The sequence below is a fragment of the Calypte anna genome, chromosome 18 (assembly GCF_003957555.1).
Source record: "Calypte anna isolate BGI_N300 chromosome 18, bCalAnn1_v1.p, whole genome shotgun sequence".
NCBI lineage: Eukaryota > Metazoa > Chordata > Aves > Apodiformes > Trochilidae > Calypte > Calypte anna.
This window is the reverse complement of record NC_044263.1, coordinates 955,838-979,225: the sequence shown is the minus strand read 5'-3', so window position 1 is coordinate 979,225 and position 23,388 is coordinate 955,838. Positions and strand designations below refer to the sequence as shown.

General features: G+C 63.9%; 1 protein-coding gene across 1 annotated transcript; it reads left to right on the top strand.

Moving 5' to 3' along the window:
• Nucleotides 1–4,164: 4,164 nt before the first annotated feature.
• AATK (apoptosis associated tyrosine kinase) lies at nucleotides 4,165–23,373 on the top strand. The gene is made up of 15 exons (XM_030462026.1): nucleotides 4,165–4,240; nucleotides 12,316–12,449; nucleotides 13,343–13,484; nucleotides 14,233–14,312; nucleotides 14,477–14,595; nucleotides 15,031–15,118; nucleotides 15,253–15,386; nucleotides 16,069–16,153; nucleotides 16,728–16,849; nucleotides 17,016–17,165; nucleotides 17,268–20,400; nucleotides 20,523–20,670; nucleotides 20,760–20,987; nucleotides 21,176–21,367; nucleotides 22,206–23,373. Exons 1-14 carry the CDS (start codon nucleotides 4,186–4,188, stop codon nucleotides 21,202–21,204), a joined length of 4,647 nt encoding a protein of 1,548 aa, XP_030317886.1. The 5' UTR covers nucleotides 4,165–4,185; the 3' UTR covers nucleotides 21,205–21,367; nucleotides 22,206–23,373.
• Nucleotides 23,374–23,388: the final 15 nt, after the last annotated feature.

Sequence of the window (23,388 nt, the reverse complement as noted above, 5' to 3'; positions counted from 1 at the left end):
GCCCTTCCTGTCCCTGGGGGAGGTGGGGGCTCCCCCGTGGGTACCGGTGTGTGTGGGTGTTTGACCACCTCTGCTCTGTCTACCCACACCACGAGGTCTCTCCCAGGGTGGGATGTGTGGATCCTGGGAGAGGCAGAACTTGGAGATTTTGAGGCTAGAGGAGGCTGAGCTGAGCACCCCCAGTTCCCGCTGGCCAGGCAGGGGGGTGTGGAGGTGGAAGCTGTCACCCAGCAGCCCAGGCACGTGGGTGCTGGCTCTGCCAGTCCCCAGCTCCCTGCTCTGCCCCTTCCTTCCCCCTAGAATGTAATTCTGGGCCAGGCAGTGTCTGCTACCTGCACAGCCCTCAGTGCCCTGTGGCAGGGAGGGGAAATGCCTGGGCTGGGCCACTGGCAGCTGTTTCCTCTCCCTGGGAGCGTGCGACTGCTCCTCCGCTGCCTTTTCCCTCCGAGGAGGCTGGGGCTGGTGGGGGTGGTGGGAGGAACCCGGGGGGGGAGAGGAGGGGTGGGTTGAGCAGATGTTCACTCCTCAGATTCCCAGGGTGTTTCCCATCCATCCTGCCGGCCCAGGGAGAAGTGGCCAAGGAGACCCCAGGGTGAGGCGCAGAGGGACCCTGGCTCACCCTGGGAAGCTGCAGAGCAGCTCAGCTCCTTCCCAGCACTGGGGTCAGGCCCTGCTGCAGCTGTCTGTGGGGATGTGGTCTCAAGGTGCCCATGGAGGCTGCTAGCCCTCAAGTGCCCCTCTCCCATGCTTTGGGGCTGGGTGTGAGTGTCCTGGGCCATCAGCAGCTCCTCTAGCACCTGGGTGCTGTTGGCTGGGTCCTGCCTGGCTCCTTTCCCTTCTGGCTCCTCTGGTTGAGCCACTGGTCATGCTGCTCTCTATTCCCCCCTCCCTGAGCTGCCCCTCATCCTGGGGCAGTGGGTAGATCCACTGGGCTGGGCGCTGGACTTGTTTTTCACTGTTGTTGCTTTCATAACAACCATTTCCTGAGCTCTGCTTCCGTCTTCCACCCTGTCCCAGCCTCCTCTTTGGCCACCCGGAGCCTCCTATTCCCTGCCTGGCCTGGCCCGTGGTTAAATCAGTTAACCACATGAAATCTGCTGTGGGAGAAGAGCTGAGCCCCCTCGCTCTCTGTCCACGGGGATTTGTGCCCATGCCCAGCCCTGGGAGACCATGTGCAGGAGGGCAGTGCCCTGTCCTCCATCCGTTGTCACCAACCGGGGGGTGAGCCCCCCCATGGGTGGTCTCCTGGGTGCCCGCTGTGTCCCGGAGCCTCCCACAGGGCTCAGCCCTCCCCTGGGGCTCCGGTATCCTCCCAGCCCTGCCCCTCCTCGGCATCACCAAAGCTCATTTCTAGGCCAGTGCCCGGTTCAGCCATGAATAAATCAGCGCCGTTGCGTAACCGGGGATGCGGATTTTTACCGGATCGCTGCCTGCGACCGACCCGGACCCCCAGCACCCAGGGGTCCCCCGGGCCCACGGCTGTCAGCTGCGTGGCACAACCCCGTCCCTGTCCCCACCAGCTCGGCAAGGCTGCGGGTGGCAGCGCAGCCATCAGAGGCTCTGCCAGGGACCCCCGATTAGGGAGCCCCTCTGCCCCCCGCCCCAGGGTTAGGGGGGATGAGCGGGGCCCGGTGGCTGCCGGTGGCTGTGCCGGGAAGGAGGGCAGGAGCACAGGGTGCTTTTGGCAGCCGCGGCGCAGGGATCGCGGCTCAATCTGGTGTCTGTCCCGCGGGGGATTAGCGGCCACCCCGCCCCAGACAAATCATCCGGAGCGAGGTGGCGGGATCGCTGCGGGGTAATCGGCACGGCTAATAGCGGCACCGCGCTGCTCGCCCGCCCGGGATGCGGCAGCTCCTCCGCACTGCCCTGGAGGGGACAACGGCCGGGCTGGTGCGACCTTCTGCCTCTGTCCAGGCTGGGACTGTGCCCCTGTCCAGGGGGGAGACTTGCTGGGGCTTCTGGCCTCAGTTCTTTGGGATTTTCTCTTCCATGGCTGTGTCTAAAAGCTCTGCGAGGGCAGGAGGATGGTGGGCAGCACTGGGAGTGGTCGTGGGTTCAGGGCACCCCAACATGGCTCAGCTCTGCTCCCAGCTGTCACAGGGCTGTCCTCTGGGCAACAAGGGTGCCTGGGCAGGGTCCTGAGTGAGTAGGGGGTCCCCAAGGAAGGCAGAACAGCATGGCTGGGCTGGGCAGGAACAACTTCCCATCCCTGACCTCGTCCCCATCCTATTCCTCAATCCCATCTCACCCCAGACACAGGCTGGGCTCTATTCCTGCATGCTGGGGAGCCCGGGACACTGGATGCCAGGGCCTTGCCACCCTGAACAGGACAGCCAGGACCTTCCATCCCCTTCCACTCACCAAAGCCTCCCAGCTGCCCCTGCTTGGCACCAGAGAGGCCTTTGAGTTCATCCTCTTCCCACCCCACCATTGTTACCAGCTGTACGTGCTCAGTGTGCTGAGGGCAGCGGGGTGGTGGGTGGCGGGTGGGCACCTGTGGGGGCTGGTGGGTGCTGGTGGTCTCCATGCAGCCGCCCACCCCCAGTTGCATCCAGGCTCACCGTGACTCAGCCAGCATCAGCACGAGGAGCAGGGCTGAGCAGTGCCAACCACACCAGCAGCCCCATGGCCACCCGCTCCCCATGGCTGCTCAGGTGGGTGCAGATGCCACCAAAGCTCCTGGAAGACCCAACTCTCCTTCCCGAGGGTACCAGGGCAAGACTCAGGAAGGCATAAGGGGAGTCCTGGGGGTGGCCGGGGAGGGCAGTGGGGGGCAGAGGGCTGGTGGGGGGTCAGCCATCCCCCCCCCCTCATGCAGAGAGACCTCAGGGCTGGAGCAGGGAAACGCAGAGGCTGGGGAGAAGCGCGCCAGCTCTGGCTGCTGGGAGCCTGTTTATTCTCCCAGCAGTCCATGATTTTTCCAGCCCTGTGTCTATTTGTGGCGACGTGCCCTGTGCAGCGTGGTGTTCTCTGCAAGCCTGAAATCTTGTAAAAAATTAATCGTGTACGCAAAATTTGGCTTGAAATATTCAGGCCAAGCGTGGGGAAACGTGAGTCCCATGCAAGGAGCTCAGCCCATGTCCCGCAGCAGTGGCTCCTGGATGGGGGGGGTCCTGGGGATGGAACTGTGCCCCAACAGATAATCCACACCTGGGTCTCAGCTGCTCCCTGAGGCTGCATGGGCTCTGGCTGTGCCACAGCTTTTCCAGGAGCTGCCCAGGGCTGTGGGTGAAGCTGTGGGACCAGGACCGCTCTGTGTTTGTGGGGTTCCATGGTTGGAGGGCACAGTCCCAATGTGCTGGGGCTGTGGCATCAAGAGCACGAGGCCAAGCCATGCAGCTCCAAAGTGGGGCGTCCCCAGGCCCAGTGAGGACCCCCCGGATCAATGTGAGGGGTTTGAGGGGCTGCCGGGGGGGCTCAGCTCCCTCTGTACCAAAGATTTTGGGTGCAGGGGGTGTGCTGGGGAGTACATGTTGGGGACTGGCTGTGGGGCAGAGTTACCTCTGCTCTCCCTATTCCACCCTCGGGTCCCAGGGAGCTGGTGGTACCTGGGGCAGGGCAGCAGCCAAGCCTCTCTGCAGGGCTTGGGGGTGGCTGCCCCTCGGGGCTCCTGGCCGCACTCCCAAGGGATCTTGGTCCCAGGGGGTCCTGGCCCTGTTCCCTGGGTTTTCTGAGCCCCATTCTGGAGGTGGGGGGGTCCCAATCCTTCTCCCAAAGGGATCCCAGTCCTGTTCCTGGGGCGAGTCCTGGCCCCCCTCCCAGGGTTTCCTGGTCCGACTCCAGAAGGTCCCAGCCTCGCTCCTGGAGAAAGCCGACCCTACTCCCGGTGGGTCCCGGCCCCACTCCCAGGGGGATCCCGACCCCATTCCCGGTGGGTCCCATGCGGACCGCGCGGGGGCGGCGGCGGCTCGTCCCGTCCCGTTCTGTCCTGTCCCGTCCCGTCCCGGAGGAGCTGTGTGTCCCACTGCGGTCCCCTCTCTGCAGCTCCTCCACCTGCCGCCCCCCGCCCCCGCAGCCCCCGCTCCTGGGCGGCGGCGCGGCCCCTCCCCGGGGCTCGGGGCGCGGGGCCGCGGCTGCCGCCATGGAGGAGGAGCCGCCGCCGAGCCCAGCGCGGGGCCAGCGGCAGCCGGCGGCCCTCAGGCTCCCGCCGCCGCGCCATGGCCCTCCTCGCCGCCGCCCGCCGCCATGGCGGCCGCCTTCCCCAGCCCCAGCCTGGCCTTCAGCTCCCACCTGGACCCCGGTGAGTGCCGCAAGTCCCGGGACCCCCGCCCCGAGAAACCCCCACCCCCCCGTTCCTCCCGCCACCCCCAGCTCAGCCCCGCGGTGCCGTGCCCGCTGCCTCACCGGGAAGCGGTGCATCCCCCGGTGCCGTGAAATGTCACTTTGTCCCCGGGGAGGAAAGGGGGGGAGGAGGGGGGTCTGCCTTGCTGGTAGCCAACCGCGACCCCGACTCTGCCGCCATGAACCGGCTCGGTGCGGGGACCGCTTGCCGCAAACCGGGGCGGCATTTTTGTTCTCCCCCGGCGCTGGAGGGTGCGGAGGAATCCCGGGGGCTGCTCCGGCTCTGGAGGCATCTCTGGGCTGGGGAGGGGGTGATCGCTCCGGGGATAACGGTGGTGGGATTAGGGAGGGAGGGGAGCGGTGATGGGGAGACTCCGGGAGGAAGACGGTGCCCGGGGTTGAGCCCCCCGCCGCTGGCTCGCTGGGGGGGTAGTGGTGGCTGCTTGGGCTGGGGAGCTGGAGGGGCTCTGCGGTGGGCTGGGGGGGTGTGAACGGTGTTTTGGGGTGCAGGCGGTTACGTAAGGCGCCGTCTCCCGGCCTCGGCCGCGTCGCCGCTGCAGGGAGATGCTGCGGGAGCGGAGCGGGAACGGCTTTTGTGTGTGCGTGGTTGGGGGCTGCCGCAGCGGCCTCCCCCCCACCTCTGCTTTCCCCTCCTTTCCCTAAATGCCAGCGGCCAACGCTTACCCCGTGCCGCCCCCCCCCCCCCAGGCCCCCCCGGGTGCGGGGTGTTGGGGACCCCTTATTGCGCGGGACCCGCTGCCCCCGCAGCAGCCACCCAGGGTTGTCTGGTAGTTTCTGGCGACGGGGTCGGTACCGGCTCTTTGTTTACCAAACCGGGTGAAAACGGTGCCAGGGTCCAGCGGGCAAACGGGGGTACCCGGGCTCTGCCGGCACCTCCTCTGGCACCAACAGGGAGGCAAAACCGGGCCGGGGGGGATGCGGTGGCAGCTCTGGCTGTGGATGCCGCGCTCCCGCATCCCTCCCGGTCCCTCCTTCCCGAGCTGCTCCCGCTCCGTGGCCCTGGGGCTGGCGGCTGCGGAGGGGCTGAATCCAGGGGGAGGGGGGGATTTAAAAACGAACGACGCTGAGATTCACCAAACCGCATCCCCGTTGCCGGGGACTTTGTCCCCAAGCCTGCTCAGTTTTGATTTCTGTTTGGGAGGAAACCTCTTTATTTGCATCAAAACTGCGGTAGCGGTGGGAGCCGAGCCCTGTTTACCGCCCTCAGCCTCCGGTGGGCTTTTGCTCTGGTTTCTCGTTGAGGCGCTCATTGCCGTGTTGCTCCCGTCACCCTGGGGATTTGCAGGGCACCTTTGATTTAAAAAAATCCCCTGCAAGGAGGTTGCTATCGCTGCCTGTCACCGTGGTGCTGCCAGCCCGGGCCCAGGGCTCTGCCGCTGCCATACGGCTGCCGCCCACGGCACTGCTGGAGGAAAGGAGTTAAAGGGGGGAACAAACCATGTTCTCTGTTTCGTGGCTTTGTTGATTTTGTCTGTTTGGCATCACCTCCTGCCTGCGCCAGCCCCGTTTCCCTGGGGTCTGCTTGTGCCAGCGAGGCAGAGGAGGCAGCGCTGTGCGGGGCAGGGTGACCCCGCTGCACGGGATGGACACGGGGGCTACAGGGGGTCAATAGGGATGCTCCTGGCCCCCTGTCCCTGCAGCCCCCGGGGAGGGATGGTGGGCAGCTGCAGCCACCGAGGCTGGGCCATGGGCTGTGCTGGTAGTGGGGAATGATGACAGTGGTGTCACCTGGGGTGGAGGTGCCAAGGGGATGCTCTGACCACTGCAGCCCCTGCTCTGGACTCAGCTTCTGTTTTGGGTGAAGCCATTTGGCTCGGCCATGAGATGCACCTGTGCTGGGCTCTGCTGGATGCCCGGACCTCTGTGTTGCTTGGGTGGGGAGATACATTCGCTTCCAGAGCTGGGGGCCCGGGGAAGTGTCCCAGCCTGGTGGCCTCATGGTTCCCATCTTGCTGCGTCCATCCACAGGTCTCAGACCTGGAGACACTCCCGTGAGGAGCACAGAGAGCTGGAGCCACCAGCAGAGCATCCATCCACCCCAATGCTGAGGCACAGCCGCTCTGCCAGCCCTGAGCCCAGATACCCCTGGATTCCCGTGGGAACTGGGTGGCCACTCTCTGCCCTGGAGGCACTGTGACCTTGGAGGCACTGGGCAGAAGTGCCTTGTCCCCTGTGTCACTTGGGTGGGCAGAGCTTTGCTCTGGGGTCAGCTGCATCCCATCCTCTCACAGTGAAGCCCATGGCAGCTGCTTGGGGACATGAGATGTCTCTGTTTGGGGTAAGGGCTGGACCCTTCCTCTCCCTGCTGCCTGGCCCAGCTGCCCTCCCCACTCCCAACCCACACTTCCCCGTCCCAGGAGCGTGGTTCAAAATAATGAGAAATCTCCTCTCTCCCCCTGCACTTGTTTCTTCTTCCCCCTTTTTCCCTCTCTGTCCCGTCATGGCCTATGTGGTGTTACTGGTTGCGGTGTCACTGTTCTCTGCTCTGGCTGTGGGATCTGCACTTGCACCCTGTGTTCTGGGGGTTTCATGTGTGGGGGCAGCTGGGGATGGATGGAGATGTCAAGGCTGAGGGAGCAAGTTCCCCCAGCCCTATGTTTTTGGTCCCAGATGGCACATGCCACCATCCTCTGACCCAGGCCATGTGGTGGCAACAGCTTTCTGTGTGTTGATGTTCCTTGTCCAGCATCACTGCCCCTCCTGGCATGTGGATGGGAAGGAACTTAGGGCACCAGAGTGGCAAAGGGCTGTAGCACCCAAAAGGACCCCAACATGGGACCCCAGCTCTCTACACTCCCACTCTGACACCACTCATGCTGCTGGCTGCCAGCAGTGCTGTGGGAGGACTGGAGGAAGGTGCTGCTGGGGGTGAACATGAAGGGCAGGTTTGGAGCAGGCAGAGATGAAGGTGACAGCAATGGGGAGAAGCATCTCACAGCACCGCAGCTGCTGTCCTCCTTGCCGCGTTTCCCTGTGTATGGGAGATGCCAGGGGTCTGTCCGGGCTGTCAGGCAGCAGGAGCCGGGCACAGGCAGGGGGTGTAGGGGCTGAGTGCTGGTGCGTGTGGGGGTGCCGGAGGTGGGCAGCAAGCCCCCTGCCCCGGCACAGCCTGGCAGCCCCGGAGCTGGCGCAGCTCCGCAGTGCAGTTGGGCCCCGCTCGGCAGGGGACGGATCCGGGCAGCCGGAGGTGCCGGTCCCGGGGGTGCCGCTTCGCTCCTCTCCTTCCCTCCCGCCCCGTGCACACGGGCGATTGCCTTCGGGATGCTGATACGGATCCCTGTCAAAGCCAATTAAGAGAAATTAATATACTCCGGGGTTGAGAGGGCTCCACACTTCTGGAGTGTGGGGGGAGGGAGCGCGGGCTGTGAGTCACGGGCTCCCTGCCCAGCACTCCCAGCCCTCTGTGGGACACCGTGTGCCTGAGCAGCCCGGGGACTCTGCCCACCCAGCAGCGCCTGCTCCAGAGCCCACCTGGCCGTGCCGTGTGCCCGAGCCTGCAGGGACACGGCATGGGACACCGTGCCAGGGTGGCCATGGGGAGGTGATGGGGCTGGCACAGAGAGGAGCCGAGCCATGCTGACTCAGCGTGCCCGCTGGCAGGAAAATAGATCTCCTCTGGGTATTAATCCCCCTGAGAGCCTGGGGACTGTCAGAGCATGCCGTGGGGCTGTCTCTGGGCAACCCCTGCTGTGATGGCCTTTGCCATCTGCAGAGCTTGGAGCTTCTCTGGGCTAACAGCGGGGGGACAGGACTGCCCCGGCTTGCCCTGGACCTGGTACTGGATTTACCGTGCTGCTTGGGACTGGTGAGGGATGGAGATGGTGGATAATGGGGGACTGGGGGGAGTCAGCACTGGGAAAAGCAGGAGCAGCTCCAGGATTTCCTGCAGAGCCACCATCCCCAGCCCAGGACGAAGACAGAGAGTGTCAGGGGTCCTGCTTCCCATTCCTTCCCCCTGCCAGCAGCCGTGGCTGGCGGGCTCCTCCACAGCCTGGTGCCATCAGCGTGGTAAAGTGGTTTGTTTTAATTACTGGAGTTGAGGAAAATTCCAGTGTAGGCAAACGCAGTTACTGGAGCAGCACTGCCCGCCTGACTGGGCAGCGACCTGCTGGGCAGGGATGTCCCGCTGCCGGGCTGTCCCCTCGGCCTCCATGAAGCTTCATCTTTCTGAAGTACCCCTGACCGAGTGCTTGTCCCTGTCTCACTGGTTCTGCCACCACGGGTGGGTTTGGGTTCAGAGCTGGGACCCGCTCTCACCCTCGGCTCATCCCTGCTGCCACGGCTATGGCAAAGTGGGGAGTTTTCCAGGGTTCCTGCTCTGAGTGTTGCTGTGATGGGTGATTTGGGCACTGCGGGGCTGGCCGGGAGCAGGCGTGGTGTGGTGGGTGCCAGGCTGGCTGGTGCCAAGCATTCCCTTTGTTTTGTACCCCTGGATACCGATCCCTGTTCCCTCCTGTGCCCTGGGCACACGGTTCTGCTCGGGACCAGAACCGGCCACTGCACCTCCTGCTCTTCCAGCAGCATGGAGGAGCCCATTGCCAGCAGTCCCTGGGGTCCCCTCTGCACCCCTGAGCAGTTTGGGGCTGGGACGTGCCCTTGGCTGCTGCCAGGGGCTCGGTCACTCTCGTGGTGTTGTCACCGCGTGGCTCTGCTGGAGGGGACCCCCCGGGCAGCTGGAGGATGGTGGGGGGGTCTCTGCCTGCCCCCCGAGCACTCCCCTGCCCGCTTGTCCCGCGGCCGCTGCCTGTGCGGGGCCCTGCTCCTCCGCTGCTCCCTTTGCTGCCGAAGCTTCTCGTTTCGTAACGCCGCCGGGCGGTTCTGATAAAAATAGGCTGCCCCGCTCCGCTCCCGCTGTTACATAAAAGCTGCTCAGCCGGTGCCGTGCTCACCCATCCCGCACCCATCCCGCACCCATCCCGGCACCGGGCTGGCGGGGCAGAGGCGGGGTTGAGGTGAGGGTCCGGGACCTGCTGGCGTGGGAGGCTTCACAGCGCCCGGCTCAGACCTGCTGTAAAACCCCACGCAAGAGAATTTGGTTTAAATAATCGATTGATTCTGGCTCGGCACGCTTTTTTGCTATATTATTGTTGTTTTCGCAGAAAATGGAGAAAGTGGTTGGCGACGGGGACCCGGCTCTGTGGCAGGGCCGGCTCTGATGGAGGAACTGGGGATTTTTTTGTTTCTAATCAAGCTGCCATGCTTGGTGTGTACACAATAATGATGCGGCTTGGCCTGCACACTTAGTACTGTCCTAATTTTTATTTCATCATGTTAGAAAATGATGGATAATTTTTTTTTCTTTTTTACTTTTTCAATCTAATTATTTTTTTTACTGTTAATTCATGCCAGGATGATAAAACCAAAATTAAGAGGCAAGAGTCAATGCTTTTAAAATACTTCTGCATTGGCTAAATAAGCCCACATTAAAAGATACATAAGGATAACAGATTAACAAAGCGTGCCTTGCATTTGAAATGAACTGATCTATTAATCACTGGAGCAGTTGCCTGAACAGCTCTGCCTGTTTCTGGTGGGAGGTCTCCAGGGCCAGAGGGTTCAGGATGCTGCTTCTGTGCAACCCACTTTTGGCATGGATTCTTGTGCCTCAGCAGAGGATGCTGTGGGTACTAGCTCCATGCCGGGATCCTGAGGTGGGTGTTGGTGGGTGGCATCAGACTCCAGGGTGCAGCAGCCTGGGTCATCCTTCTTGTCCCCCACTGCCCAGTTTCCCAGTGCCTCAGTTTCCCCCTGGAGCCGTGGGCAGGCGGTGAGGAGCAGCCGTGCGGGTCTGTGCTAAATGGCAGCGGATGGTTTCTTGCCGCCTGGATGCGTGTGGGTGAGCAGAGCGCTCATCCTGTGGGGTGTAAAATTGCTTTCCTGGAAGCTGCCCACGGAGCTGGGGATTAACACGATCCCAGGGCTGTGCCTGGGCTGGGATGGCTGCCGGGGCTGCCCAGGGTGCCCTGAGCCTGTGGTTGGAGCTGCCAGTGGGTCCTGTGGGTTTGGATCCAGCCCTGCCCAAATCCTGCTCTGCTCCCTGCCCTCCAGGCTGGAGGATGCACCGAGTTGGTCGTTCTCAGCAGGACCCCCATAGCAATCCTGGCTCTGCACAAGAGATCTGGGGGGGGACAAGAAGTGCAGAGCCATGGCTGGAGGAGCCCCACAGGACCCCCGTGGCTGGGGGTTCATGATGGTGTTCCTGGTGTTCCCTGTGTCCCATGGCTCCCTGTGCTCTGGCTACCATGGCTGCAGGTGCACTTGACCTGCTTTTGGGAGGCTTTGGCCCCTGAACTGATGCCCCATTTCTCACCACCCACCAAAACCTGTGCTGCAGGCATGAAGGGCTGTCATCGTTCACCGGGCAGCTGGGCTGGCCACAGCCCCTGGGTCACTGAGGGGGAAACTGAGGCAGGACTCGGCTGGCTGGTTTGGGGAGCAAAGCTCCAGTTCCTGAGCAGCAGCCGAGGGCCGGCTCAGCTCCGGTGCCGGTTGGAAAGGCTCCTGTGGCCGCGCTCCGTTCAAAAGGCTCCTTTCAGTGAGTCATTTTCTCTCTCGCTGTCCCGCTATCCAGGGAAAATGGTGACACTGGCAGTACAAAGTGTGTTCACCATGGAAACGGGCTGGAAGGAGGGGGAACGCCACCCCCGCTCCTCCCGGCTTCGGCTTCGTATCCACCAGCCCTAGAAGATGGCTCTGAGCTCCTCCACCAGCACCGGCAGCGTTTGGCATCGCCCGGGCTGTGCCGGAGCACACGGGGCCGGGAGCCGGAGTGCTCGGTGTCGGCACCGCCAGTGCTGGGCAGTTTCTGGGAACAGCCGGGGTGGCAAGGCTGTGTCCCCCAGACCCTCTGTGCCCTTCAGGTGGTGTTCTCAAGGTCATGCACCAGCAGCGTGGTGGCAAGCCTCGGCACAGGCAGTGCGGTTGGGACGCGGGGGTGGCAATGGGGGGATGCCCCGTTGTTTGTGGGTGCCAGGAGGGGTTTGGCACTCTGCTCGGTGGTCTGGTTTAGGGCAGGACACCTGTCCCAGGCCTGATGTCCTGGTGGGGATGAGGACACCGTCCTGGGCACCGTCCTGGTCGGTGTGGGTCCCCGGTGAGGCCGTCTGTGCTGGCAGCACCGTGGCCCTTCCGGCTTCCTCCCACCACAATGGCTCCGGTTGTTTGGGCAGGCTCTGGCCAGAATAGTAATGTGGCAGCTGCGAAGGGGGCTGGCAGCTGGGCCACAGCCACCACTGCCACCACCCTCCCTGTCATCCCAAGGGGACACGGCGGGTGGGTGCTGGACTTGGGGTGTGTGGGGAGCTGGGGATGCGGTGCCTGGCTGGAGCAGCTCTGTGTCCCCATCCCTGTGCCCGCTGCAGTGCCAGGGCTTGGGGGCAGGAGCTGTGGTTTTGCCAGCTGTGGTTGTGGGTGGGATAGCACAGGGCAGGGGCAAAGATGTTGGTGCCAGCAGGAGCAGCTCTGGGGGGTCCCGGCAGTGCTGGCAGGACTCCGGCAGACCCTTCCCCTGGGGATCTTGTCTCTGTGGATGGGACAGGGCAGGAGCTGGTTCCCATCTTCCCTGCTCCAGCATGCACAGCGTCCAACCTAGTTTGGGATGCAACCCCTGTCCTGGTGCCAAGCATTCCCTTTGTTTTGTACCCCTGGATACTGATCCCAGCTCCCGTGTCCTGGGCACACGGTTTGGGGTGCTGCCATGCCAGTGACCCCCAAGCCCGTGCAGCCCCCCCTCCATGGGATGTCACTGTCACCCGCCATCCACAGGCACTATGTCCCACTCCGTGCAGGTGCCACCAGGGTCCTGCCTTGGTGCTGGGGTCCCTCCTGGGCCCCCCACCCATCCTGAGTCAGCAGAGGGGGCACAGTGGTGCTAGGCTCCCTGCTCCCCCTGCCAAAGCCCCTGTGAGCCCCCCTGTGCCCCCACATCTCCTGCCTGGGCAGGACCCATCAGCGCAGCCTTGTCCCTCCCGTGTCCCCCCCAGTCCTGAGCCCTCACCCCTCCTGTCCCTGCAGCCGGCACCCCCCTTAGTGAGCTCTCCTGGTCCTCCTCGCTGGCCGTGGTGGCTGTTTCCTTCTCGGGCCTCTTCACCTTCATCTTCCTCATGCTGGCCTGTCTGTGCTGCAAGAAGGGGGACATCGGCTTCAAGGTGAGCTGGGGGCATGGGGACAGTGGGGGGCTCCTGGGGTGTACAGCACCCCCACTGCAGCCAGCCCCAGTGCAGGATGTGTCCTGGCACACGGTAGTGGTGCTCAGGGGGAGCCCAGCCCCCTGTTTGCCAGGGCTCAGCATCGCAGTGGGTCACATCCTGGCCCAGCCAAACTCCCTGCTCTGCTTTCCCTGGGTGCTGTGGGGCTCAGCATCACTGTGGGATAAATCCTGACCCAGCCGGGCTGTCTGCTCTGTGTGGGGCCAGGCCATGGCATGGTTAAGGGCTGCTATGGTCCCACCCGCACGCCCCCGGGGGTGGGAGGCACCCTGACCTCACAGGCACAGAATGTGCCGAGAAAACGTTTTTTTCCCTAATTGCTGGGATTTTTGTGGAGGCTTGTGGAGCCCGCGGCAGGAGGGGGATCGGGCAGGGAGGGGGGGACACGGGGCTGTTGTGTAACCATCCCACACCGGCCGGAGCACCTCACTGTGCTGGAGGGGAACAATGAGCCCCCTCGTGCCCCCACACCCCTTATATAGGGGTACAGGGCTGGGGACAGCCACTGCTTGTGTCCAGCGTGCTGCGGTGCATGGCACACGGGTTGGCAGCACCATGAGGCTGGGCTGGGCAAGATGCTCACCATCACCTACCTGCTCGCCCGGGCAGCTTTCAGGAGCCAGGGGCTGGTCAAGTGGCACAGCCAGGTAATGGGATGGGGGGTGCCAGCCCCATGGTGGGGGTCTGCTGGCGGGTGCTATGGCATTTTGGGGTCACTGTGTTGGAGCGATGGGCAGAGGGATGCATGGGGATGGCTGCTGGCATCAAAGGACCCACAGGGTCAGTTGTCTCTGCTTGCTGTGTCCTTCCCCCCTGTGTGCCCCCTGGCCCAGGAGTTTGAGAACGCCGAGGGGGATGACTACGTGACGGAGCTCTCGGCCCAGGGCTCGCCTGCCCCCCAGCATGGCCCCGAGGTCTACGTGCTGCCCCTCACCAAGGTCTCGCTGCCAATGGCCAAGCAGCCGGGGCGCTCAGGTAAACCGGGGCGGGTGCTGGTCCCTGAGGGACTCCCATGTGCTGAGGCTGGGGGTCCTGCATCACTGGGGATGGGGTGGGGGATGATGGGTGCCCCTTGCTGATGGCCCCAGCAGAGCCACGGCTGTCAGGGGACAGGACTGGTAGGGGCTACTACTGTCCCTCTGTGCAAGGGTCCTGGTGACCTCTCCCCAGCCCTGTGCATGCACCTTACTGGGATGTGGGAACCCCAAGCTGTGACGCTCACAAGCCTTGGTCCCACATAAACAACTGTGTGTGGGTGAGGAATGTGGGGAGCACCCATCCGCGGCCCCCTCCCACCCTGCTCTGCTCCCTGGGATGGCAGCAGTGTGGCAGTGCTGGTGTGGTGCGAGGCAGTGCAGCCCAACAATGGCCCCATTGCTGCCCGCCCTTGGCACGGGGGCCCAAGGGGCAGGACCTGCACTGGGGGGGGGATGGGAAGGGGCTAAATGCCAGAGCTCTGGGCTCTGCGTGGCTCTCCCTGGTCCCCGGGGAGGAGAAGGGGCAGGGAGCCACCACCCGGCTTGGGGACACCGGTACCCCGTGTCCCCTGGGAGGAAGATGCCTGGAGAGGAGGATGCCCTGGGGATGGTGGCTCTGGGGGCTGCTCCGGAGCCTCCCGGGGTAGTGCCGGTCCTGGCACCGGGTGACACGGTGGGGACACCGGGACTTGGCAGGGAGTGGGGGGTAAGAGGGCAGGTGGGCAGCTGGATGTGCTCTGTTACAGTGCAGCTCCTCAAGTCGGCGGACCTGGGGCGGCAGAGCCTGCTCTACCTGAAGGAGATCGGGCATGGCTGGTTCGGCAAGGTGAGCAGCACCGGGGGGCCTGGGGACACCCTGGGGGGGACGCTGTTTGCGGGGCCTGGGCTGGCGAGATGGGGTTTGGATGGGGTCTGGGGTTCAAATGGGGGTTGGGGTTTGGTCAGGTTTTGGGGTTTGGATGGAGGGGATGAGCCTGTCCCTCTCTCCAGGTGTTCCTGGGGGAGGTGAACTCGGGCATCAGCAGCACCCAGGTGGTGGTGAAGGAGCTGAAGGCGAGTGCCAGCGTGCAGGACCAGATGCAGTTCCTGGAGGAAGCACAGCCCTACAGGTATGTCCAGTATTGCTCAAGGTACTACTGGTGATGCTGGTGGGTGGTGCCTCATTCCCTCCGTGACACTTTTGGCACCACCAAACTCTGCTGGCCCCACCAGCCACCTGCCCGGGATTCAGAGGTCAATGGTTGGCTCTGGTGATCTTAAAGGTCTTTTCCAACAAAAATGATTCCATGGCTGCAGACAAGGGCTGTGCTGGGAGCCAGTGAAGTCATGGGCTGAGGTGGGGATGCTCCCTGCCCTGGCAGAGCTGAACAAGTGCCCCTTTGTGGCATGTCCCGGGGTGCTGGGACATGCTGGTACCCACTCCTGGCAGTCCCCGTGCCATCCCCCAGCACAGCAGCAGAGGAGGGAGGGAGACAGTTCCTGGGGGGCTGCCTCCCCCTCCTTGGTGTGGTGCCAACATGCCCCCCTGGCTCTGCCCCACACAGGGCCCTCCAGCACACCAACCTGCTGCAGTGCCTGGCCCAGTGTGCCGAGGTCACCCCGTACCTGCTGGTGATGGAGTTCTGCCCGCTGGTGAGTCCCAGGTGCTGCTGTGGGGCTGGGATGTGTGGGGAGAGGGCTGCAGGCAGGGCAGGGCTGTGTGGTGCCAGGGCTGAGCCCCTGCTGAGCCCAGCTCCAGGGAGGGTGACAGTGGCACTGCCTGGCAGGGTGACTTGAAGGGGTACCTGCGGAGCTGCCGGGGGGCAGAGGCCATGGCCCCCGACCCCCTGACTCTGCAGAGGATGGCATGTGAGGTAGCCTGCGGTGTCCTGCACCTGCACAGGAACAACTACATCCACAGGTAGGCTGGCCTGGGGCACAGGGGGCTGGGAGGGCTGTCCGGCCTGTGGGGGTCCCCCCGACAACGATGTTCCTGCCCCACCACTGCTCCTTCTGCCCAACAATATCCTGGTGCTGAGTGAGTTGCAGATGGAGACTCCAGCATCAGTGATTTTGTTGAGGAGGGGGTGTGCTGCCATCGGGGGCCACTGGATGAACCCCGTGCCAGGCTCTGTGGGTCTCCGTGGGGGTGGGGGAGGTGGAGGTGGTCCCTGGCTGTGCCAGAGTGGGGCTTCCCAAGGGGCATCCCAGCCTCGGTGGTCCCTGCCCCACCAGGGGTCTGCCTGACCCCTCCAGAGCTGGAGCAGCACCCCTGGGAGCCCCTCCCCGTGCCAGGGCTCAGGTTGCCCAGGGACACCCGCTTTCCGCTTGGCTCAGCGCGTGACAGACAGACAGACGGACGGACAGAGGCACAGCTGGAGCTGTGCAGGCATTCCTGCTGTGCATTTGGTGTTTGGTTATCGGCACGCCCGGCCCCGGGCAGCCAGAACGCTGGCTCTGGCTCTGCACAGCCACAACCGACCCGCTCCCACCGCCAGCCCACCAGCCACGGTGCTGTCCGTGGGGGTCCCCTCGTCCCCCAGGCCGTGGGTGGCCCCGTGGCCACCGTGGCGGCGGTGACAGCCCCGGGGTTTGCTTGGCAGTGACCTGGCCCTGCGGAACTGCCTGCTCACTGCAGACCTGACGGTCAAGATCGGGGACTACGGGCTCTCACACTGCAAGTACAAAGTAAGGCTGGTTTGGGGGGAGGAATGGGCTGGGGGCTGGGCAGGGGGGCTCTGGGTCCTGTTGCTGTGCATAGTGTAGCTCTGCACCAAGCTCTGCACACACATTCCCTAACCAGCCCTGCACTGAGATCTGCAACCCCCCCCAAACACCCATCTCCCATCTCCAATGGTGGGGAACCAAGCTGTACACTCCCAGGCTCATCCCTCCCATCTGACAACTGCCCCTGAGCACAAAGAGAGGGGTTTGATCCCCCCAAGCACCCTGGCCCCCTGCCCAACAGAGTGCAGTGCAGCCCGGGCTCCCTGTTAGTGCCTGGAGAGTCTGGATGTGCCCCTCTGCCAGGGTCAGGGTCCTGCAGGCACAGTGACGGGAGATGTCTGTCTGTCTGTCTAACCAGGGAGTGGAGGCAGGAGGAGGCTGTTGGGGGTCAGGATGGGGAGCTTAGACAGAGTGGGGCAGGGATGGGGTGGCCGGGGGGGTGTTGGGGCTGGGGACAGCTCTTGCTGCGGCGTGGCCGGTCCTTTCCGCGTAGGTTTGACGTTCTCTTCTCGTACTGACCCTGCATACTTGGCAGGACGATTACTTCGTGACGGCCGACCAGCTGTGGGTGCCACTGCGCTGGATCGCACCCGAGCTCATCGACGAGGTGCATGGCAACCTGCTCATCGTGGATCAGACCAAGGCCAGCAATGTCTGGTGAGCAGCGGGGTCTGGGGTGGGGACAGGAGGGTTCTGCCAGGCACGGCACAGACTGGTGTTGGGGGTGCAGAGGGATCCGGTGCATCACGGTGGATGGGTTTTTGGCACCACTGTTAGTGGGGTGAAGTCTGCCCGTGCCCCCAGCATCCCACCCTGCCTGTAGGTCGCTGGGTGTCACCATCTGGGAGCTGTTTGAGCTGGGCAGCCAGCCCTACGACCACTATTCTGACCGGCAAGTGCTCGCCTACGCCATTAAGGAGCAGCAGCTCAAGCTGCCCAAGCCCCAGCTGAAGCTGTCACTATCGGAGCGCTGGTGAGGACCTGGGCCGGGCTGTGACCACCTCCTGCCCCTTCCCTCTCCTTGTTCCCCAGTGGGCAGGGGGCTGGGGCTGACCTGCACCCCTCACCATGGCAGGTACGAGGTGATGCAGTTCTGCTGGCTGCAGCCGGAGCAGCGCCCGACGGCAGAGGAGGTGCACCTCCTGCTCTCCTACCTCTGTGCCAAAGGGACCACGGAGGCTGAGGAAGAGTTTGAGAAGCGCTGGAACTCCATGAAACCCAACGGCAGTGCCAGTGCCAGCCACCACGGTTCTGAGCTCTCCTCCTTCCCTCTGCTGGAGCAGTTCACAGCTGACGGCTTCCCCTCGGACGGGGACGACATCCTTACTGTCATGGAGACCAGCCATGGCCTCAATTTTGAGTACAAGTGGGAGCACACTAAGACCGAGCACTTCCAGGCACCCCTGGGCTCCCTGAGCCCCAGCAGTGCCGCCCGCTACCACGAGCTCTACTACCCGGCCACGACCGCCGGGCGCCTGAGCCTGGGGGTCTCCCCCTCCTGCTATGAGTGCAAGCCAGCGGGCTGCCCCAGCCTGCCAGCACCTGGTGTGGTGCCCATCCTGGGCACTCACAGCCCCTCTCTGGGCAGCGAGTACTACATCCGCATCGAGGGGCCCGGGGAGGGCAGCGCTGAGCTGGACTACGCCATGTGCACCTACAGCCCTTCGGGCGAGCGGGGCTCCCCGCGCCCCCCGTCCTGCTGGAGTGCACAGGGTGCCCGTGGTGGCAGTGGTACCTATGACTCTGACAGCAGCCCCGCCGTCTCCCTCAGCATGGAGCCGCTGCTGGGCCAGGCGCCGGCAGCTGAAAGCTCTTGGGAGTGCGCTGAGTACTACCCCTACCCCTGCCCGGGGCAGGAGCCACGGGGCTACGAACCATCCCCCAGCCGTGGGGCCGAGGGCTACCGGCTGGAGCAGGAGCCCCCCCAGCCAGGCAGCCAGAACTGGGCCATCCCTGGTTTCCAGCCCGGCATCTTCTCTGACCCGCTGGGCGTCTCCCCACCCGTGAACTGCGCCTACAGCCCCCGGGGGTATGGGGAGCCACAGGCAACCCCCCAGGGTGGGCGGCCACCGGGGCAGAGTCTGGACTGCGTGACGCTGGAGCTGGGTGAGGACAGCCCCCCTGGGACCCCCTGCCCACCGCAGGGTGCCAGCCCCCCGTCTCCACGGCACCCCTGGGCCTCCAACAGCTCCTCCAACAACAACATCAGCAGTGGCAGCCCGGCCTCCCGCCAGGCCTTGGCCGGCGACAGCTGGTGCTACCGCCGCATGATCACCTTCCGGGGGCTGATGGCCAAGCCCTTGGGCACGGTGCCACGCGGCCAGCCCCAGCTCGGGGGGTCCCCACCGGGACATGATTTCCGCCGCCCACGGCAGGATCAACCCCCTGCCACGGCCTGCAGCTCCTCCCCACCCCGCTCGCCCTCCCCGCAGCGTCAGGCCTGGCACGGCCGTGACTCATCAACCTCCGGCCGCTCCTTGCAGGCAGCAGCGCTGGCTGGCAGCCCTGACACGCCGTGGGGCCCCGGCACAGCCCCGCCAGCCGGGGCCCAGCACGATGCCCACCCGGATGAGAGCGCCGAGGGGAGCAGCCCTGCCCGCAGCACCCTGCCCCACGCCGCAGCCGCACCAGGGACAGAGGAGGCCACCACCGTGGCTGGCACCGCCACCCCCAACCCTGGCCCCCCCGCCGACCCCAGTGTAGATGGCGCCCAGCCTGCACCGGAGGCCTCTGAGCTGACTGCGTCAGTGCCAGGGGACGGCGGCGCCGAGGGTGGTGTGAGCACCGCTGGTGACACGGCCCACACACCAGACAAGACCTCCAGTACCAGCTTCCCCAGCGTGGATGAAGGGAGCGATGAGGACACGGCAGAGCTGACCTCTGGCGTCTTCACCGACTTCTCTGCAGACTACACAGAGCGGGTGGAGGCGGCCCCAGCACTCAAGTCCCTGCAGAAGCAGGTTGGGACACCGGACTCCCTGGAGTCACTGGACATCCCCTCCACCACCAGCTCCTGTGAGGTTTTCAGCCCCACTGCCTTCACACCCGCCGGTCAGCCCAAGGCCCTCGACAGCGGCTATGACACCGAGAACAATGAGTCCCCCGAGTTTGTCCTCAAAGAGCCCCATGAGCCCCGAGAGCCAGAGGCCTTCAGCCAGCTGGGGAAGCCACCCCCAGGGCTGCCGGGGGGTGAGGATGAGGGGTCAGCCCCTGAAATGCGGCTCTCCACCTCCCTTGGGGCCGAGCTGCACAGCCTCGCTGAGAAGAACCCCTACCGTGACTCTGCCTACTTCTCTGACTACGACGCCGAGGCTGAGCGCAGCCCCAAGGATGAGGAGGACAGTGATGGGTCCCGGACCCCAGAGGCAGAGGAGGGGCCCCGATCCCCCCCACAGGACCTGGGGCGAGCTCCTGTACCAGGAGAGGACTCACTGCATCCCCCAGGGGCACCTGGCAGCCCCCCGGCAGCACCTGGCGTTGCAGTGGCAGTGGACATCCTGGCAGCGGGGGTTTCGGTGGGGGACCGGAGGGAGACAGTGGCTGGCAGTGTCCCAGCCAGTCCTACAGGTCAGGGGTCTGGCACTGATCGGCGACCCGCTGGCACGGGGCCAGCACCAGGCAGCTCCCTGCACCCTGATGGTGATGCCTGTCCCCCAGGCTCTGTGCCACCCAAGACTTTCTTCTTGACCCCCGTGCTGGCAAGCCCTGGTGAACCGGTGCCCATTGGGGGAATCCATGTGCCCGAGAATGTCCCTGGACTTGAGGGAGCTGCAGTGGGGGGTGAACAGACTGTGCCCCCCACGCTGGGGCTTGGGCAGCCGGGGCTGCCACCAGAGGGGACTGGGGTGGGCGACGCGCCGGGGGGTCCCAGCACGCCGCTACCGGGGAGGGAGTCACCCCCAGGCCTCTCCCTGCTCCCGGCTGCCCCTGAGCACCATGAGGAGCCAGAGGAGGAGGAGGAGGACACGGAGGACAGTGATGAGTCAGACGAGGAACTGCGCTGCTACAACATCCAGGAGCAGAGCGAGGAGAGCGAGGAGGAGCCGGTGGCTGTGCCCATCGTGGTGGCTGAGAGCCAGAGCGGCAGGAACCTGCGCAGCCTCCTCAAGATGCCCAGCCTGCTCTCTGAGTCCTTCTGTGAGGACCTGGAGCGCAAGAAGAAGGCCGTCTCCTTCTACGACGACGTTACCATCTACCTCTTCGACCAGGTGGGTGGCAGTGGGGTGGGCAGAGCTGAGCGCTGGGTGCTGCCCCATGGCATTACCCAATGCTGGGGTGGGTGGCAGGAGGCTCCAGTGAGGGTCTCTTCCCACCTGTCTCCCCTTTGCAGGAAAGCCCCACGCGGGAGCTGGCTGAGCAGAGCTTCCCGGAGCCCCCCCAGCCTTCGGGGCAGCCCCCTGTTGCCAGCAGCCCCCCCAGCCCGCCCCACAGGCTCGGTGCCTCAGATGACTCCTCGGATGGCAACGCCTCGGAAGAGAGTAAGGGGCTGGGAGAGTGGTGAGGGCTGTGGTGGGGCAGGCGGGGGGGACCCCAATGGTGGGCTCAGACGCCTCCCTTTCTGTCACAGGCGGCGGCTTTGAGTGGGATGATGACTTTCCCCTCATGCCAGTGAAGCCATCACTGATGTCCTCGCTGTCGGGGACGCCGGCAGAGCCCACCCCGGCCGTGCCCGCGCTGGTGCCGGTGCAGAAGCAGGTGCTGCCCATCCAGTTCTCCCGGTTCACAGTGTCACCTGCTCCAGTATCCCGGTTCTCCATCACCCACGTCTCCGACTCGGACATGGACTCCATAGGAGGTGAGTCCCCCTGGCACACCCTATGGGTCTGGAGAGCTGCCATCCCCCAGGTGCCGTCTGTGGTGGGAGCCTGGGGTGCGTGGGACACCCTGAACTTGTGCCTCATGGGGTTGATCATCCCTCTGAAGGGTTGGGTGTCCCATGGGAGCGCCGGGACCCCCCTCACACCACCTCTCCCCTCCTTGCAGGCAGCAGTGAAGACGGTGACCGGGAGTGAGCCAGCGGGGATGCTGGTGCTGGTGGAAGACGGTGGGGCCCGGTGGAGGGTCCAGCCGGGGGCTCCCACCCCCCGCTCTGGATTTTTTTAGGCAGATTTTATCGGAAGGAGCATGTTGGCTGCTGCCAGCGGGAGCGGGGCCGGCGCGGGCCGGGGCCAGGCGGTGGGTGACGGCGCGTGCGTGTGCGGGTGGCTGTGCGTGTACAGATAGACACACATATATATATATAGACATATATATATATATATAAAAATTATAGCATTTAAAGGGTAGTGCCCTGACCTTGCTAACACTTGCAGTGTGCCCCCCTCCCCCACCCAGTGGAGTTCCCCCCCTTTGGCTTCTCACCCATCTGTGCTCCCCAAGGTGGTGTTTGTCCCCCCCCTGTGCCGTGCACTTGGCCTCGCACCTCACGGTGGTTTGGCTGCCCCACAGCTGCCCCACAGCTGCCACAAGTGAAGGGGCTCCCAGTTGCTGCCACTGCTTGATGTTGCCCTGAGCACAACCAGCTCCCCATGCTGGGGCTGCTGCCAGCCCTTGTGCCACACAGGCCTGGGGTGGGCAGCATAGCTTGGGGGGTATTTGGGAGGGGGTGGGGAGCTCCTCCCTCCTTTGCTTTTTGGGGAGCAGCCCCCCTAAGGGCTGGTGGGACCCTGCCCCTGCTGTGGTGGGAAGTGGCATGGCGAGGGCTGGCTGGGGGGGTCCTGGCTGCCCCCCGCATGGGTTGGCTCCCCCCAGGACCCACCAACTCGACTATTTTTGTATTTAAAGAAAAGGATAAAAAAACCCACAAGCCCCCAACCCACCATAAAAACAAAACTTGCTGTTGACTGAACCCACATTGACGTGATTTTAAGTTACTGCTGCCAAAGAGACGTAACGAGCTGGGGGGTGGGGTGGGGTGGGCACTCGTCATTCTTTGTTCCAGGTTTTGTTCTGTTTGGGTTTTTTGGTTTTTTTTTTAATTGATTTGAGGCTTAGGATAATTGTGCAATTCCAGCTTCCAGAGGGAAATGGAAGTAAGCGGAGCTGAGCGAAACCTTGAAATCAGGGCTGGTTCCTTTGGGGTCTATAGACCAAACCCTGAGGTGAGAAATGCCCCCCCCTTCCCTCCCCAGCCCCCTCAGCACCCCCAGTTCTGTGTCCTGCCACACACAGGGGGTGAGGACACACGCACAGCCACACGTGTGCACAGCCACACGTGTGCACAGCCACACACACGCATGCACCCACGTGGGAAGGGGCTGGTGCAGGGGAGGGGGTGCTGCTCCTGCACCATGGTGGTTCTGCATTGTGCCCACTGCACTCGCCCGCCCTTCTCCCACCCTCACAGGCAGCCTAACCCTCTCCATGCCCCTCTGCCCAGGAGGCAGACAGGGTTCTGGGACCTGTCCCCACCTTCAGCCCTAAAATCTAGGGCTGCTGTGCCTGCTCCATACCCTCCCCCTCGTTGCCATTTGCTTCTCCCAGGCAAGCCCCTGATGGCAATTAGTGCTTTATTTAAGTGTTTTACTTAGGCTCAACCTGCCCTGTACCTCCTTCCCCCCCTCAGCCCCCAGCCCCAGTGCTCCTCCCACAAGCTCTTTGCCAAATTCTTTGCATCCTTGGGGGGAGCATCACCCTGCACCACCAGTGGCATAGGGCACAGCACCCATGGGGGGGTGTTGGTGGGCTGCAGCCTTTGGAGAAGCAGGATGTGCCTGGTGGGGGGTGTCTGGGATGCCCTTCCCAGAGCACTCTTCTGCAGCCTCCCCATATTGCAGGGGGCTTTGCTTTGCACTGCACGGGGGGAGGTTCTTCTCCCTGGCACTCTCCTCTCACCCAGGGGCTGCAGTGCTGGTCCTGACCCCCCCCGCTCCACTCCTTTTATCCCCCGGCCCCCCCATCAGCCAGGTTTGGTCTATGGCGCCGCAGGTCCCTGCCTCTGGAGGGCAGCAGGAGCCCAGAGCTGTGGCTTGGAGAGGTTTGGGTTTTGTTTAGGGGTTTTTTTTGGGTTGGTTTTTTTTTTTTTTTTACTTAATAGAAAGGCTATTATTATTACATTGTCTATTTTATCAATACGGGTCATAATTGCTGTATTTTTTATCAGTGCTGATTTCCATACAGCTCCCAGCATGTGTGTCAAATATCATCGGGCCAATAATAATAAAGTTTTTAAAATATCTTAACCTGTTTGTTGCCCA

Bases quoted from the DNA above. Each gene is read 5' to 3' on its own strand.
- AATK (XM_030462026.1), top strand. From the start codon at position 4,186: ATGGCGGCCGCCTTCCCCAGCCCCAGCCTGGCCTTCAGCTCCCACCTG. The intron at 4,241-12,315 runs GTGAGTGCCGCA...CTGTCCCTGCAG, and splicing joins CAGCTCCCACCTGGACCCCG to CCGGCACCCCCCTTAGTGAG. The intron at 20,401-20,522 runs GTGGGTGGCAGT...TCCCCTTTGCAG, and splicing joins CCATCTACCTCTTCGACCAG to GAAAGCCCCACGCGGGAGCT.